Source organism: Ascidiella aspersa, chromosome 1 (assembly GCF_963924565.1).
Source record: "Ascidiella aspersa chromosome 1, kaAscAspe10.2, whole genome shotgun sequence".
Taxonomy (NCBI): domain Eukaryota; kingdom Metazoa; phylum Chordata; class Ascidiacea; order Phlebobranchia; family Ascidiidae; genus Ascidiella; species Ascidiella aspersa.
This window is the reverse complement of record NC_139447.1, coordinates 17,260,561-17,276,974: the sequence shown is the minus strand read 5'-3', so window position 1 is coordinate 17,276,974 and position 16,414 is coordinate 17,260,561. Positions and strand designations below refer to the sequence as shown.

The 16,414-nt window shown below is 35.4% G+C and overlaps 1 protein-coding gene across 1 annotated transcript in view; it reads right to left on the bottom strand.

Moving 5' to 3' along the window:
* The window catches only part of LOC146168116 (von Willebrand factor-like), a 34,050-nt gene that overhangs the window by 16,462 nt on the left and 1,174 nt on the right, over positions 1 to 16,414 (bottom strand). Inside the window, exons 2-7 of the mRNA XM_083386213.1 lie at positions 12,851 to 12,932; positions 11,221 to 11,345; positions 7,522 to 7,729; positions 7,207 to 7,295; positions 1,398 to 1,507; positions 1,079 to 1,317 (exon numbers count right to left, since the gene is read on the bottom strand). Of these exons, the coding sequence (XP_083242339.1) occupies positions 1,079 to 1,317; positions 1,398 to 1,507; positions 7,207 to 7,295; positions 7,522 to 7,729; positions 11,221 to 11,345; positions 12,851 to 12,932 (853 nt within the window). The remainder of the gene's footprint in view (positions 1 to 1,078; positions 1,318 to 1,397; positions 1,508 to 7,206; positions 7,296 to 7,521; positions 7,730 to 11,220; positions 11,346 to 12,850; positions 12,933 to 16,414) is intronic.

Here is a 16,414-nt window from a genome sequence, read left to right as displayed (position 1 = left end):
AAACAATTCACATAAAAAGAAAATAATAGAAAATATTTTATTCAATTTTTTTTTTGCTGAACATAAAATAGGCCATCAGTAAAACAGCCTTTAGAGTATTTATGTAGTTTTGTTACTAGCATGTAGGAAAATTTACAATTAATTAAAAAACACATAATAGTGCAGGCAGTTGTCAATTAACAGCGCTTATAGCTCTCTTAGGGTGATATTTTGATTGTTTAAAAAGGTATTGGGAGGAATTAGTTAAAACAATCGGTACTTTTTTTGCAGTAAAATCACGTTCACATATGCTATAATAATTATATTTAAAGCATGGTTATTCTAGGTTTACAAACAATTTAAAAAATGAAGTTGTGCATACAAACAGAATGCAGCAGGCAATGATCCAATGATTGTTTTTCAACTTGGTCCCATATAAGCCTGCATAGCTCAGTTGTTACAGCAAAGGAGTAACATTCTCGCTACCACAGAGATATACAGGGTGTCCATAAAGTCTCAGATTTACAATTTAAAAAAAATATTAAAAAATGAAATGATGAGATATCGCAATGAGGTTTGTTTTATGTTAATTAGTATTTCATAAAGTTTTTATTGACACTACAATTTATTGTTTCAGACAAAATTTATAAATTAACCGTTTAGATTAGCTTTGTGCAGATGCCCATATAGAAGTGTATTAAATAAAGTAATGATATTTTTAATTAAATGTTGATTAAATGTTTAGAAGTGTATTTAATGTGTCAATAAAAACTTTATGAAATACTGATTAATAAAACAAACCTCATTGCGATATCTCATCATTTCATTTTTTAATAATTTTTTTAATTGTTAAGAGAATTTATAGACACCCTGTATATACCCCTAAACCTAGGCCTAATATTTTAATGAGGACATTTAGAAGTTTTGTCTTGGAAGTGTACCTCTTAACTCCTGCATATCGAAAAAGCAATAGGGAGACTCACACATATCCAAATGTTTACAAAGCATATAGCCCAACTGTATTTTATAACACATTCCAAGCATGTTGCACGGAAATATTGACAATGTGAGAATATCAGAACTTAATCTAAAAATGTACCTCTTGCATTTGGTTTCTGTTCCATCACAATCGTGATCATTGACAACATGGACAGAAAAAAGATTATCAGTCATATCTTTCGCTAGAACATAAGTGCATGATCCACGGAATCTGTATATTGTGCCGTCAAATGTACGGTAATGGTGTTGGCCCCATGTAAAACAAGTGCCTGTTTGATCAGCTGGACTTTTGACATTGGTATATATCCCAGAAAAATGACCAACTCCAAGAGGATTTACCTTAGGAAGAAAGGGTAACAATTAAAGACATACTTATTCAGTCCATACACATACTTAGCTAAAATATAAAATTAACTTACAGCATTCGGTTTTTCACAACATTCAGGAAATGTATCGCCGATCAACCATTTTCCAAATGTGTTACATCGATAATAGCCCACTTGAGGAATAGGTACATTAAAGTCAAATCCTGGCAAAAAAAATCATGTGCTCTGCATAAATTGTTTTGTATGCAACTATATAATTTTATCAACAAAAGATTGAAAACCTTTATTATCTGCACTAGATAGGTATTGTTATATATTACTAATATTACATCAACCAACTTTTTGTAGATGTTTATAGTTACAAAAACTTTGTAGTACAATCTGATTCTTTCACTTTTGAAAATCACGTTTTTTTGGTGCTTTTATAAAGTTGATTATTATTGTAACGTGGGCACTTGATTGATTATGTTATCCTTTTCGTTACGTAGTTTCGTACTTATGGTTTTAACTCGGTTCCATTTTAATGATTTTGTTTCGACCCCAAGCCCTGCTTTTTCGTATTTATCTATTCGCCCTAATAACACTCAAATTCTATTAATTTTGGCTGGATGGTTTTTGTAAGTAGCATCTCATAACAAATGGCAAAGTTTGCCTGACGGACGGCGGATAATTGTCGACGGTCGACGGCATGTTTTCGGCATGTGATCTTGAAGAGGAAAACAGAGCCGTCATCGCCGCCAAACGAATGGTGTGGCGAAGTCACATAATGCGCTCGAGTTAGGGAGTGAATCGTCGCCTAACCAAATGAGCGGCGACAAGTGCGCGCGCTATCGTATAACCGTGCAATTTTTTTTCACAAGCGCAATTAGCTGCGTAGACAAAAAAGTATATAAAGTGTATTAATTAAAATAAATTTCAATGATTCCAACTTAAACTTTTATGTTCAAGACCTTATTAAAGTATGTTACGGCGAAAAAAGTTTTAATAGTAACCAGTTTTCAGTCTCAAACGGGATTTTACTTACGTTGGACGCAATATGGTACCGGGATTACGTATTCCTTTAATATCCCGCAATGCGAACAATGGCTGCTACAACTTTTTTACAACTTTCAACGTTTGTGACTGCTTTCCTATCGATATAGCCTATGTCACGGGTTTTCGTTACGTAAAAGATGTTTGACGTGCTTGACCGTTCGGTATATGTCTTAAAGTTTTCGGTATATGGTCTTAAAGTTTAAAACTTAACACGTTCACGGCGATGCGATCCACCGGTGGGAAAACATGCGTAAAATTTACCTACTGCGTTGTGACCCACCGGTGGGTCGTACGAAAAAAATTACTGTTTTTTTTTCACGTTCACGGCGATGCGATATTAGGCTAGTTGCGCCTCATATAGTTTTATTGGTTTATAGTCTGGTACTCATAAAGTTAAACTTTAAAACTTAACATATTCGGATTTTTTCTTTAAAATTTATGTTTATTATTTTAATTGGGTTTATTAGTTCAAAATTATGAGCGTCTACTATTTTTTCCCTATAAAATAGTATGACGTTAAGTTATTGGAAGCTCTTTACACCTACTTATAGCGACAGTAATATCTAGCAATATATCTCCCGTTTGTATTGTTCGTCAATATGCTATTGATGTAAACTAAATCGCTAGTAAACCATAAGAATACTACTAGGAATCCCTTGTTTGTTTTTCAGGGGTAAACAACCCAACAATCGGATAGTTTCATGGCAAATTAATACAAAAAGTTGATTCATTAGAAAACTGTTGGTTGTACTTTGATAGAAAAAAAAATAACTTTTTAAAATATTGAAAACCGTAAAACAAATAAACCAAAGTGTAATATATAATATTACAAAAATTAACCCTGTAAATATCCCTATTTATAATGACCCAATTATTGAACCACTCATGAAAATAAGGCCCTAAAAAAAATATCCCCTGACAAAATATATGACAACCGCAACCCCATTAAACGATGCAGGATTCATTTTGCAACAATTGAAACAGAAATTACTCACAATATATTACCTACGATCTATCACACTAGCAAATTGTTAAGCTTTACTCTATAATTTGCTTAAAGTTATGCGAGCCACCGGTGGGTCAATCGCCGGCTACAAAATAGTTTGCGTTTAACGCGATTTGACCTACCGGTGTACAACGATTAAACTGTCTGAAAGAACTCCTTAATGCAGGGTTCCCAACCTGTGGGTTATGGCCCTCTAGGGGGCCATAAGCCTTTTTGAAGGGAGCTATGAAAAAAATGAAAAATAATATGTTGATTGTGTGTTGTATTTATATTATTTTATTATTCAACCACCGGTTCCTGTATAAAACATTTTTTTTATTAAAATGATGTTTACTAATGTTTTCAAAAGGTTGAAAAATAATAAGAGGGCCATAAATTTCTCAATAATTCTAAAGGGGGCCACGGTGTAAAAAAGATTGGGAACCCCTGCCTAAATGCGAAGAAAACATGTCGACGAAATTTGACGGCAGTTAGCGGTACAGAAAGTTAAAGTAGTCGCAATACAAGAAAACAACATAAATTCGGAATCGCAGCGAACGTGTTAAACGAGTTGTAGCCTACTTTAAACAATCGCGCACAACACTTGCAGCATTGTGACGTACGATGACGTAAGTAGACCATTAATGTTACATGACAATGCTGCAGTGTTACCTCACAATGCTGCAAATTACAGAACTGGCGAAGTTCTAAATTTGATGGACAAACCTACAAACCCAAGCTTTTTGATATAAAATTGTAAAATATTTATGAAAGAAAAACAGATATAAAATTGTAAAATATTTGGCGGACCGGCAGGAAAGTTGACGCCGGCACCGGTCCGCGGACCGGCGGTTGAGAACCACTGATTTAGACGATTAGGTTATGATTCTGTCGTATCTGCATTAGGTGTAGTTGCTTTTTAGGTCGTTTTGTGTATTTTCCAAAAATTATATATAAGACAGCCGTTTACTAAGCTGCATTTTCGTACATACCTCACACTGAGCCCGTAGGCTACTATTCAATAGTGTAGCCTATGGCCCTATACCAGGGATGGCGAACCTTTTCGTCGCGCGGGGTACAAAAACGACCTTAAATTTTACAAAATGCTCAAATGGGTCATGTATTGAATTATTTGCTAATTGTATGCGAAACTTTGCTGCTGCGTCGTTTTAAGTGTTATTGTCTGGGTTTCAAGGTTTTTGGACGATTTTCATATTCGGATTTCTACGAATATTAAGAACCTAAATAGCTGCAACATTTTTCATTGACTTACAGAATTTCAGCAGAAAGCTTTTCAACGTGTTTTAACCAGGGTATTCGCAATTTTTAGTCGGTGAGCTCCGATTTTCCCGCCACGCTTTTTATTTTTTACAGCGATAAACAAAATGCTTTTAGTTGTCTGCTTTTCTGAAGTGCATGCGTTTGTTGAAGTGCAATTAGCCTAATGCAACCCTATACTCACCACCCCTTAAACACTTTTGTACGACTCACAGAGTGGGCAGCCCTGGTTTAAACAGTATAGTGCTATATAACGAAGAATTGTTTTTTCACATTGACCATTTCGTGAAAATGATCATTTATAACATTTCGGTATTTATAGATAGACAAGTGGGTCATTAAAAATCTGTGTCGCGGGTCAGTGGTTCGCCATCCCTGCCCTATACCATATCTAATCTTGAGTATACAACTGATAAAAGGAATAAGCACAGTTTACAGATTAGATCAGTATTAGTGCATGCCACAACTGAGATCGAATACTTTTATTTATTTATTCCGACCTTTAGTATTTTTTTAATCTTTTAGGAGGGCTCACCTGATTCAAATCGCTCTTTTTTGCAGCCTGATTTAATAAACATCTAAGCAACTAATAATTAGTGGTCGTCCTGTTTAGCGCATTTTTATCTCCTTTTTATGTCGTTTTACTTTGCGTGGTGTTGCTAGGCCTACATTCTCTGATGAAGACATTCTATATAGGTAGCCTAAATAATGTTTGTCTGTTTAATATAATGTTTGCCTGTTTTAACTTCGTAAATGCAAGAATCGCGCCTCGTGAGAATGTATGTGTTGTATCGTAATTAACACCTCTGCGATTTGAAAATTTATAGAGATAAAAGCAATATATGATTTCGCGCGTGGGGCAAACTTCAATGATGGTTTTTGTAGAACGAAACATTTGTTGGGTAAATAGCTCACAGCTTGTCTGTCATATGATCAAAAGTGGCTCCTGTAAAGAAAAATTTGGCCAGTTAAACCTATTAAATACAAAAAAACGCCCTTTCCCTCTATGTTGTGTATTTAGACTCGATTTCTTATTTTTTTTAGAGAACAGCAAGTTCAATGCCTGGTCGTGATGGGGACATGGGTCGTGCGATTACCGATTGCTTGGAATAACATGATTTTTTGACACGATTCTAACATCGCATACGCTTGTTATCAATTTACTGATCTCAAGTTAATTCCATGATAGAGGCGCTTTCCGAATGCATCCGCCACGCTCTGACAACTATAGTCGTGGATTACTTGATCGGAGGGTGGCGCACGTGAAACAAGGAAGACGCGGATAACGAACGCCATTTTATTCTCTATCCAGCACCTAAGATAATAGCAGAAATAACTATATCGCCATTGACAGAAAGAGGCTTAGGTGTTTCGACTCCTCGTTGGTGATATATGCGATGTAAATTAAATTGCGCTTGTTTTTTGTGTCCATTTGAAAGCGAGATTTATATCGCAAATTCACATTTAGTAAACCTCTTTTGCTTGTTAACGTGTTGGTTTTCACTTTACTATCAATCGCCAGTCCTCAAGTATACGTCATACTTGCAAGGTGTGTTCGTTACAACTCAACAAACAAATATTGTTGAAGCTAAGGTACAAATCGTCGGTGAGACTTTTCTTATTTTGCTGTCGGTCATTGCGTGATAGGCGTTTAATATGTGAATTTGTTTATTTTAGAAACCGCTTACTCGCCTACAAACTTGCTTGTTAGTGCTGATTAAAACAGACTATGCATATCGCTTTTAACAAACTTTTGGCTGGATAACTTTCTTAGTTGGTTGGGAAACAACCGATTGTGAGAGCGATTTAGTACCCGGGTGGTTGACGAGCCTACCTGCTAATAGACGTTACAACCTGCTAATAGACGTTCCCAATCTTTTTAAGATCTTGTACCACTTGGACGCTCTGTACTGCCACGCGTACCACTTCTTGCAGAAGAACTAATTTTGTCGAAGCATATTTTTATCTTACCACTAGCATTTTGTAGATTAAGCTATAAATCAGTAGATGATATCTATCAAGAGCAGTCATTTGACATAATTAACGCCCACTGTCCACCAGCGTTGCACGGTTTTTCAAAGCAATTGTTTCTCGTCGACAATTGACATGACCTGAATTTTGAAGATCGTGATAATACGAAACAACAGGGATAGTTACGTAACAATGAATCTAACGAAATTCAAAGTTGTGAACGCCAGTTTTTGTTATAAAAGAAAGCTACTCGCGTACTACCTAAAAACCTTCGAGTACCACCAGTGGTACGCGTACCATAGGTTTGGAAACCCTGGTTTAAGCAGACAGCTAACATGACAATGAACGTAAAATTAAATGATAAACGAAAAGTTAAGCAAACCTTACAACATCAACAACACAATTAATGGATTTTTTTAGAAGTCATTGTGCGAGGTATGAATTCTAAAAACTTACGACAGGAGTTTAAAACGCATTAGATTGACCTGTCGATTATTAGAAATATAAATGCACGACATCGGTGTTGCGTTAAACCTTCAATTCTTTCTAATTTTAATTTTTAAGTTTATGTATTGCTTCTTTTTATTCGACTTTAGAATAATTGTTCTGCCGTTTTGCAACCGGCGGACTCACCGACAGGACAGCTTGGATAGCAGCGTTGTTCGTTGTCGGTGACATTGCAAGCTATGAAGCCGTTCAGCGGAGGTTCAAGTGCCTTGCATCTGTTGATGGGATAAACAAAATCATTGGAAACAGAAGTATTTGTATTTATATTTTTTAATATATAATTCATGCATATGATTGCCAAAAACTTTTTTCCAGACTCAAAAATTTTATCAGCCTTGAAGAGATGTTATGCGGACCCCTTAAATCTTACCCACCGAACCCCAGGGAATTCTAGAACCCAGTTTGATAACCCCTGCGCTAAACGGCCAGTTTAAAACTCACTTCTTTCCTTCAATACAAGCGGGAAACCGATTGTTTTCAGTGAAAGGAGGATTCCAGATACCAGTTTCGCGATCGCAAGCAAACAGATGTGTGTGACTTGCGCTGTAACCATCTGCACATGTGATGTCGCATATCACAAGATTGCCGACATCCTCACAGTCAGGTTCTTTCGCGGAGTTTTTGGCTTGCATAGCTTCACACTTTGCCTCTACATTCAAATATAAAAGATGTGCTTATATTTTAAATGAAAAAGTTGCAACTATAGACTTGAGGTGCATAAGAAAGCACGACTTCAAGAACTATGAGTTTGGGGCGCCTGGATAGAAAATATGTAACTGCATATTTAAAAAAATAATTTCAATTAAAAAAATTCCTCATGAGACATATTCAACTAATCAAAACTTGCTGGACAAATGATTTAAGTTAGGCGTCGGCAACCTAATATCGTTGTAGTTCGTTTTTGGTTCAAGTCAAGTCTTGTAACAAAGAGGCCAGGTCATGTCCCAGGCCAAGTTATCAGTTACACAAGCCAAGTCAGTATCAGTAGAAGTCAACTCAATTTAAATCAATAATAAAAACTATAAAAAGGATAAAACAATGAATTTGGTAAACTCGGCCGATTATGAGTAATAACTCACCCCAAAATAACAAAAAAACAAACAAATTGAACGCAAATTAGTTTACGTGGAAGCAGTGAGATAAATAGCTGAATTATAACAAAATGTTTTATTAAAACATTTAACGTCAACCCAAGTCATTTGACTGAATGACTTAGGTCAAAGTTACGTAATTTGTCTAAAAGACCTACGCCAATTCAAGTTATTTTACCGAAAAGACTTAAGATAAGTCAAGTAATTTGAAAAGAGGGACTTAAATGCAACTAAGTCAAGTCATTGATTTAGGTCATTACAACACTGACTGAATGAATTATAATAACCCATTTGCCAGAACCAAACATTTGTTAAATTATGATACTTAGGCATATTCAGAAAATGGTAAACCGGTTTAATATATTGTATCAGTATCGGCGGAGCGAAGGCTATTTTTTCGCGAGTTACACTAAAAGGGTCAAAACATGAAGACATAACAATCTAAATCACAGGTAATCTGCTATATGCCCAAACAAATTGGCACGAGGACGTTTATCTAAAATGGTTTCTAAATAGTAAATATAATCAGGTAGTTTGCACAGCAGTTTGCACATTTGGAATGCTGCGGTTAAGAGAATACAATATCACCGCAGCGACAGGAACTTATGTAAACTTGCGAATCGCTTTTATAATAAAAACGGCATTGTTTTCGTTAAAACTAAGCGTATTAAAATAAATTATAGCTGTTTCAGTTACCGGATATAAACGACTGAATTGGATTATAATACCCTGAATTGGATTAGGGTCTACTCGTGCTGTTAGATTATTATAACACATGCTGTAAGATTATTATAACACAATTTTTTTATTAGATTATACTTCTTGCAGAGGCCCCTGGCGTAAATCGTATACTGTATAGATTAAAGCAGATTTAGAAATACTGGTTTTTTGTGTCATAAATTTGCACAAGAAGATTAAGTTTAATAGAACTTAAACCCAAACGCTAACCATCAGCACCCTAACTCAAATATCGTGTATTGATTTAATATTTACATAAACGCTTTAGGTCCAAACACATCGATGTAAAATTGTCAGAAAATCTAGGTTCAAGTTTTTCAGCAATTTAAAGATAGTTACAATTAATTAAACATGTCGATGGAAAGTTATTAATGTCATTAAATATATATTTTAACAATTAAACTACATTGCATCGCTGAAATTTACGATTTGTATTCCTATATCGACATCCCCCAAACACAATTTCGCCCCTGCCTGGTTTGTGTAAAATCGAATTTGCCTAATTTTTGGCCACAAACGTTTTTTAGACGACAGTCACTGTTCAGTAAACAAATAGTGGCGCTGACAATTTTCGTTAACGAGCAAAGTGAGAGGTCCGTTTTGCTCCGCTTCCCCCTATTGCAGTTTTAGTAAAATCGGAATTAAATTAGAACTAAAATTAGAGCAGGGGTCGGCAACCTTTCGTACTCAGTGTGCCAGTTTATAAATAATGTCAAAATATCAACAACTCGCGTGCCAAACAATTTTCTATGTTTATTTTTGCACTTGCAATCAGGGCCGCGGAGTTGGTTAAAAACAACCCGAGTCCGACTCCGGCCGAATATGCGATTTCATCGAGTCCAGAGTCCGGCTCCGACTCTACAGCCTGTATTTCACCAATTTACGTAACTTAAATAAGATGGATATTCCGCAATCCACTCATAGGGCTCATGGAAAATGCATATGCCACCAGCATATGCTATTCTACCTTAGCAATTTAGAGTTTGCTGCCTTATTAGTTTCGAAATTTTGAACTGGGCATGCGCACACGTCCGACTCGAGTCCCGAGTCCGACTCCGCAGCCCTACTTTGATCTGACATCCAATTTACCTAACTTTTTTGGAATATACTTCGATGCTTTTCAGGCGATACCTAAAAGTGCTAACTATCAGTTTCTCTTTTAGTTGGTTTCTCAGTCGCACAAAAACACATGTGCTTACTTTTAATGTAGAACAGTGGTTCTCAACCTTTTTAGCATACAGACCGGTAAAACTTTATATCAAATTTTGCCGACCGGTGGACCTCCAAAAATTGAAATCAACTCAAATGAAATTACGACAAAAGTATGCAACTTGCAAATAACGGAAACTTCTAAGTAATGAGCAATTTGCTGCTGTCTTTTAAATAGCATACGTGGTTCTATTGAAGTTTTTCAAGTACAACTGGACTTAAAGTTTAAGACTTAATCGTGTTGTAGCCTAATTTTAAACAGTTTGACACAACAGTTGCAGGATTGTGACGTACCATAAAGTCCAAAGTAGTCCATTAACTCTATGTTACGTCACGATGCGGCAAATTATGAAGATAAATTTGATGGACGAGCAGCCTTCAACATCTTGCATTTTGCAATAGAGATATAAAATTGTATTATATTTGACGGACCGGCGGTTGAGAACCACTGATCATAGAATGCCCTGATTTAACACAGTAAACGTCACACCACTTTTGGGGCATTGTGACGTAATACGAAGGTTAGTCGTAAACAACAAGTTTAATGGCCACAAAAAATAATGTTAAATACAACAGTTAAGACACTTATTCGTGGCATCAACTGAAAATGCGTGCAACCATTTAGTTAGCGCTAAAGTATTAGAGATGTAATAATAATGTTGGTGATGTGGTAGTAATGTAATGGTTGCACTTTCTCTTAAGGTGATATAACGTGCGCGTTAAATCAACTGGCGTGCCCTGAAAAATCATCTCGCGTGCCACAAGTGGCACGGGTGCCAGGGGTTGCCGACCCCAGAATTAGAGCAACAAGAAATTAACACCAGTGAGAAATCACTGCTGTAGGTTTATTTCGGACAGGTTTAATTCCCTCCGCATTTCGGTTGTTTTGTCTTTTATTTTAGCTGGTGTTTTTCTTAACCGGGTAACTTTGGATTGTCTTGGTTTTTGTTTTCAGACTGCTTTCTTCCGTGTGATTTATTATTTTTATACCTGTCTTGTTTTTGTTTTGACTTCTCATTTTCATGTTTAGTTATTTATATATTCGTTTTTTAATTTATCTTGTCCCTTTTTGATGTTTTTATCTAATAAATATATTACTTACCAATGCATTCAGGAAAATCTGTCATTGACCAAATTCCCTCATCAGTTTGACATAGCGTCGCAATGTTTTCGCCTGGGCCCTTTCCTTTAAACTTGTAGCCAGACAAACAGGAAACAGAGCATTCTCTATTTAACAATATATGTAAGTAAATCTATTGAGCGAAAATAGCTTTAACAAACTACAACATATCAACAAGTTGTTATTTACTAATTATTTCCACTGAGTTGTTTTACATTAATTCCAAATTAATAAAAATGGCAAAATAATGCAAAATATGTTGGTTTTTGTCTAACAAATTAATTTAATTCAAAGGTCCAAAATACGCGGCATATGAGCAATGAGCAGGCTCGAATATAAGAATTTTGTTTGTGTGGGGGGGAGGGGGGCAGACATGAGACTATTTTTAAAGATGACTTCTCAAAGTTACGTCATATGGAAGTGATCTTAAGAACGCTAACTAGTTGGATTATTTTTGTTAAAGTTTTTAGGTGGTGGGTTACTTTCAATATAAAAGTTACCTACGTTATAAAGTTTTTATCGTTTCGCGCAAACATTAATCGGATTCTTTCCGGATTTTAACATTATATGATAAGGTAGTATAATAGGTCAAAAGGTTTACGCCTTTGGCGCATATGTTTATAAACATTCTATTGTTTCTTGGCTGCATTGGATAATAACCCATGTGTTTATCGCCTGTTGGTGTGCCAAGTCACCAAACGTTGCGGAGAACTGATCTACATCAGCAACTGAAAGCCAATCAACCTGGCCTATAACATAAACTACTTAGGGTTGAACAAATTGATTAAAATGGGGTAAGACATACTAGAAATGTGAACCAGATTCATTTTTTGCATTTCCGTGTTTGTTTTTGTTTTTGAGGGGGTTGGAGAGGGGAGTATTTCGGCAGGTTAAGGTCTTATTTCGACAATTTTAGGTCTTATTTCATCGTAGATTTTATTACGTATTCGACTATATTATGCTGTTGGACTTAACACTATGGACATGGTATTATAGATAACTAAGCGTTAGATAATATTGTTTTATAGGTCTTATTTTGTGTTTCGGGCCTGTTTCCACCGCCTACAACAAGTAAAATCAGGTCACCAAAATATTGTTACACTTACCGTACCCTTAGTGTTTGGGTAGCTGCAAAAAAGTGTTTACAAACACTGGTTAAGCTAAAAAAACATAGATATAAAACTATATTTCGCATTCTGTAAGATTTGAAAACTAACTAGGCTATATATTGCAGATCAATCTACTTCAAAATAACAGAGAAAATACATAGGCGATTTTGTCGTGAAGCAAGTTAAGGCTCGCTGATCCATACTGTTTCATTTGGCTCTTAGAAGAAGAAAAAGTTTAAACCCCTAATCCAATTTATATGGGACCGCATATGGTTTTCCGAGTTGCTATAGTTTGGCGATTAAATTGGTCGAATCGATCCAGAGTATCAATCATTGAAGCAGCCTTGGCTTTAGTGATAGCTACAAAATTTAAAGAGGTGGCAACTATTACAGCGTGTATATAATTAGGTTTTGAGAGACCTTTGAAAAAAAAAAAGATATCGTTTCGCTCATTCAAAACACCTTAAGACATTACAAGCGCACATTGCAAACATATTTCATACATTTTGTTGTCATCTTGGTTACAATCGATTTCGCCAAATTCGGGATTTATCAGGTTCTTGCAGAGGCCGCGTTCCAAAGAATCTATTTTTGCAAACAAAGGTTATATATATTACAATTTATAACACTTCTAATTTTATGTAAATAAATTATACATTAGTTGTCATAAAATTTATTTTAAGAAACGCTTTATTTTAAACTTTATTTGAAAAAAACATAAGGAAGAAGTAGGCCTATCTTGCCTGAACATATGCTAATAAGTATGTCGAAATCAATGGTAATAAGCATTCTGTTTCATTTTAGGTTTTTCCTAATTTACAATTCGACTTATTTAAATACGAGTAACAAAATACAAAATAATAAAACATGAATAAAAGCCTCTATTCCAAATAAATCATTTTATGATACGTTTTAGTATCTAATTCACCTTTCAAATGTGGGCGACAAAAATCTGCAACTCGTATTTCATAGAAAAACAGTTAATAATTTAATTGATCATTTCAGTGGGAAATATTGAAACCGGTAGTCAACATAATATTTTTTAATAACAAACACATTTAGCCACAGAATAGGCCTAGGACTAGATAGATGTTCGTATCAACAGTGGTGATTTTGCTTGTTCTAAGAAACGTCAGAACAGGTAAAATAAATTCGTTCACCTTATCGTATGGCACTGATCGAAAAGGTATCTTAACCCACAGAGAGCGTGATAACACAAGTTTAATATGTTCATTATATTTTAAACAGGCATGTTACGATAGATAAACAAAAAACACTCTTACCACAACGGTAGCCATTGATGCTGAAAAACAAAATATTAATGAATGTAAACCATTCTAACTTATTTAAATCAAAACACCAACAAAGTATTCCAAAGGTAGGGTAACACGATACTTGAATTAAAAAGCAAAAACTTATATTTACCTGTTGGGGGCAGCTATCAAGACTAAATTGCAGAGCAAAAAAGCTCCAAAAAACATAAGTCTGCCTTTGTCTTCCGTCAGCAGTGATGATGCAAATTGTATAATTCAAAGCGTTTCGAACAGTGGCGCACCTTGCGCCTCTTTGCTAAAGCTGTAGTTATTACGGTGAATATAAGGAGGCCTTCAAACCCGGTTGCGCTACGTGGCAACCTTTTTTTGCAATAAATAAGTATTTTCTGAACACGTTCTCCCGGATTTGTTCTGGACAACATCCGGTAGACACGCTACTTGAAATTTGCACTTAAGTAAAGCTGGTCAAAAATCACTTTCTGATACTTAAAAATTCTAAAGAGTTTTTAAAATATTTGCACAGCAGACTGCGTCATTGTCAATGGATATCATGTCATAGTTTCCTATGAATAGTTGCCGTGTAAAGTGTTTCAACTTGTCTGAATGGTGACGGTAAGTTTGTTCAATTGTCATATCCTGGAAGTTTTCAAGTGGTAAGATGTTCAACAACAAGCAATATGTATAATAATATAATATATGTAGACGTGTTGTGACAGGAAAATAATCAATAAATTTCGAGGATTAGAGAAAAATAAGCTTTAACCAACTTGGATAAACATTAAGACAAACCCGTCGGAATGCGGAGGGAAGTAAACCTGCTCTGTGATCAGTAGTACCCAACATTTTTTGTTCTGGCGTCATTTTTCACTTTACGAAGACTTACGCCACTCTCCTATTTTGGTGTATGAACCTACGCATAACCCAGGGTCAAAAAATATCATACTTTATTTCACATATAAGGAGGATTGTTTCAAATTTTGTTTCTTGCAAGAATGCCTGGGGATTTTCGCTAGAAGTACAGTATTATGGACATTTATTTAACATTACTGTTTAAGCCTACATTTGCGTCATTATGACATTTTGAATCCAAATTAAAGAAAAATGAATTGTGCGCTTATGGCTTGACAATGGTTTAATAAGTTCATATAAACTAGTAAAATATCTTAACAACAAGTAACCAGGGGTTTGAGTTTTCTGGTTCAGGTTCTCATGTTTTTCAGAATCCGATTTCGGTTCGGAGCAATTTAAACCCATCGATTCAGTTCCGTTTCGAACAAAGTTATTTCAAAACCGGCTTATTAAAGTTGCGGTTATGGTTCAAAATTGATTACGTTGAACTTAAAACTGTGGGTCAATAAATCTGTGGAAAAACTGTCGAATTGTAAATATGATGATAAACTATTAAAAAAAACAAGCAATTAATACTAAAACCTTTGATCAATAACGATGCAACGTTGTTTTCGTTATTTTCCCAGCTGTAATCGTCATTTTTCCCACAGTTGCGTTTATCACACTAATACCTTTTTCAGCATATCTCTCGTAACGTCATTACATTTATTCACTAATAAACGAAACAAAATTGGTCCCCTTTTTATTTTGTTACTTTTTAACGCCGATATTGGAGATCTAAATTGTGCACAGCAGTTGTGCTCCAGAAGAACACGTATTTTCGCGCTGAATTCGATATTTTAGGTTTTTCTTTAGCATATTACATTTTTCAAATATCTCAAAATCCATTTTGCCAGAAAAAAGTATTTAGAACAATGCACAGTTATGAAACATAATCCTGATTGTCACGATATAACATCCAGCAGCTGTCTCCTATCACTCTTGTAAAAGCTGCGCGACAGGATTTTATACACGTGGCTTTGCGCAAGCTATGCATCAACGTTACATTTTTACCAATTGAGCTACTGTTTGGCGTCAGTGAACGCAAACAATTAACCCTGAAAGACCTGTTGTTCTCCAGCAAACTCGTGCGCAAAATATAAATAAAAAACAGTCTAATCGTTCTAATCGTGTAAAGCGCGAAAAACACTGCCTTCATTTATTTCAAACTAGACGAAATACCTGGCGTTTCCCAGGTTGAATTAGGGTATTTACTTGTAACAATAATATGCAGCCTTTTACAATAAGCGCGAAATATTGCGTGAATTCGTGCAATGTCCCGATTTTGCGTGGGTAAAAATGGATGAAGCCATCAAGATGTTGATTGTTGATTGTCATCGCATTTTATGATGTACCATTTCCGTGTAAGCGTAAATGAATGTGTAATTTAAATTGTAACCGAAAGTAATGTTCCGTATTGTGTAGAAAATGGGTCTGCGTCATTTGCTTGAGCAGCGTGTTATTGCCGATGATTTAAAAAGGCAATTTACCATGTTACCAAAAAGTAATGTTACGGATAGCGTAATATTCCGGCTTGAGTGCTAAATAGTAAATATTTTAATTTTCCCTAAAAAACATTTTAATTTTCCTAATCGTTAATTTTTATACAGCATATATGTTGGTCGTCCCTTGCCAATTTTTCGCTGATTGTGCCTGAAATGGGTTAACTATATGCTTTCTCACACGGGTTCTAAATATGTGTGAACCAAAAAAAATCAGTTTATCTGACCTGGAGAAAGTCGCCATTTGGTATTTATTTTCTTCAATATTTTCTATATTCGAAGAGACTTTTGTGTTCATTAAGGTGTAGCTGAAAAGATAAAACTTCAATGTCATGTCTCTCGCATTTCAAGTGTTAGACTAGAGCAGGGTTCGGCAACCTTTCGTGTGCAGTGTGCCAGTCTA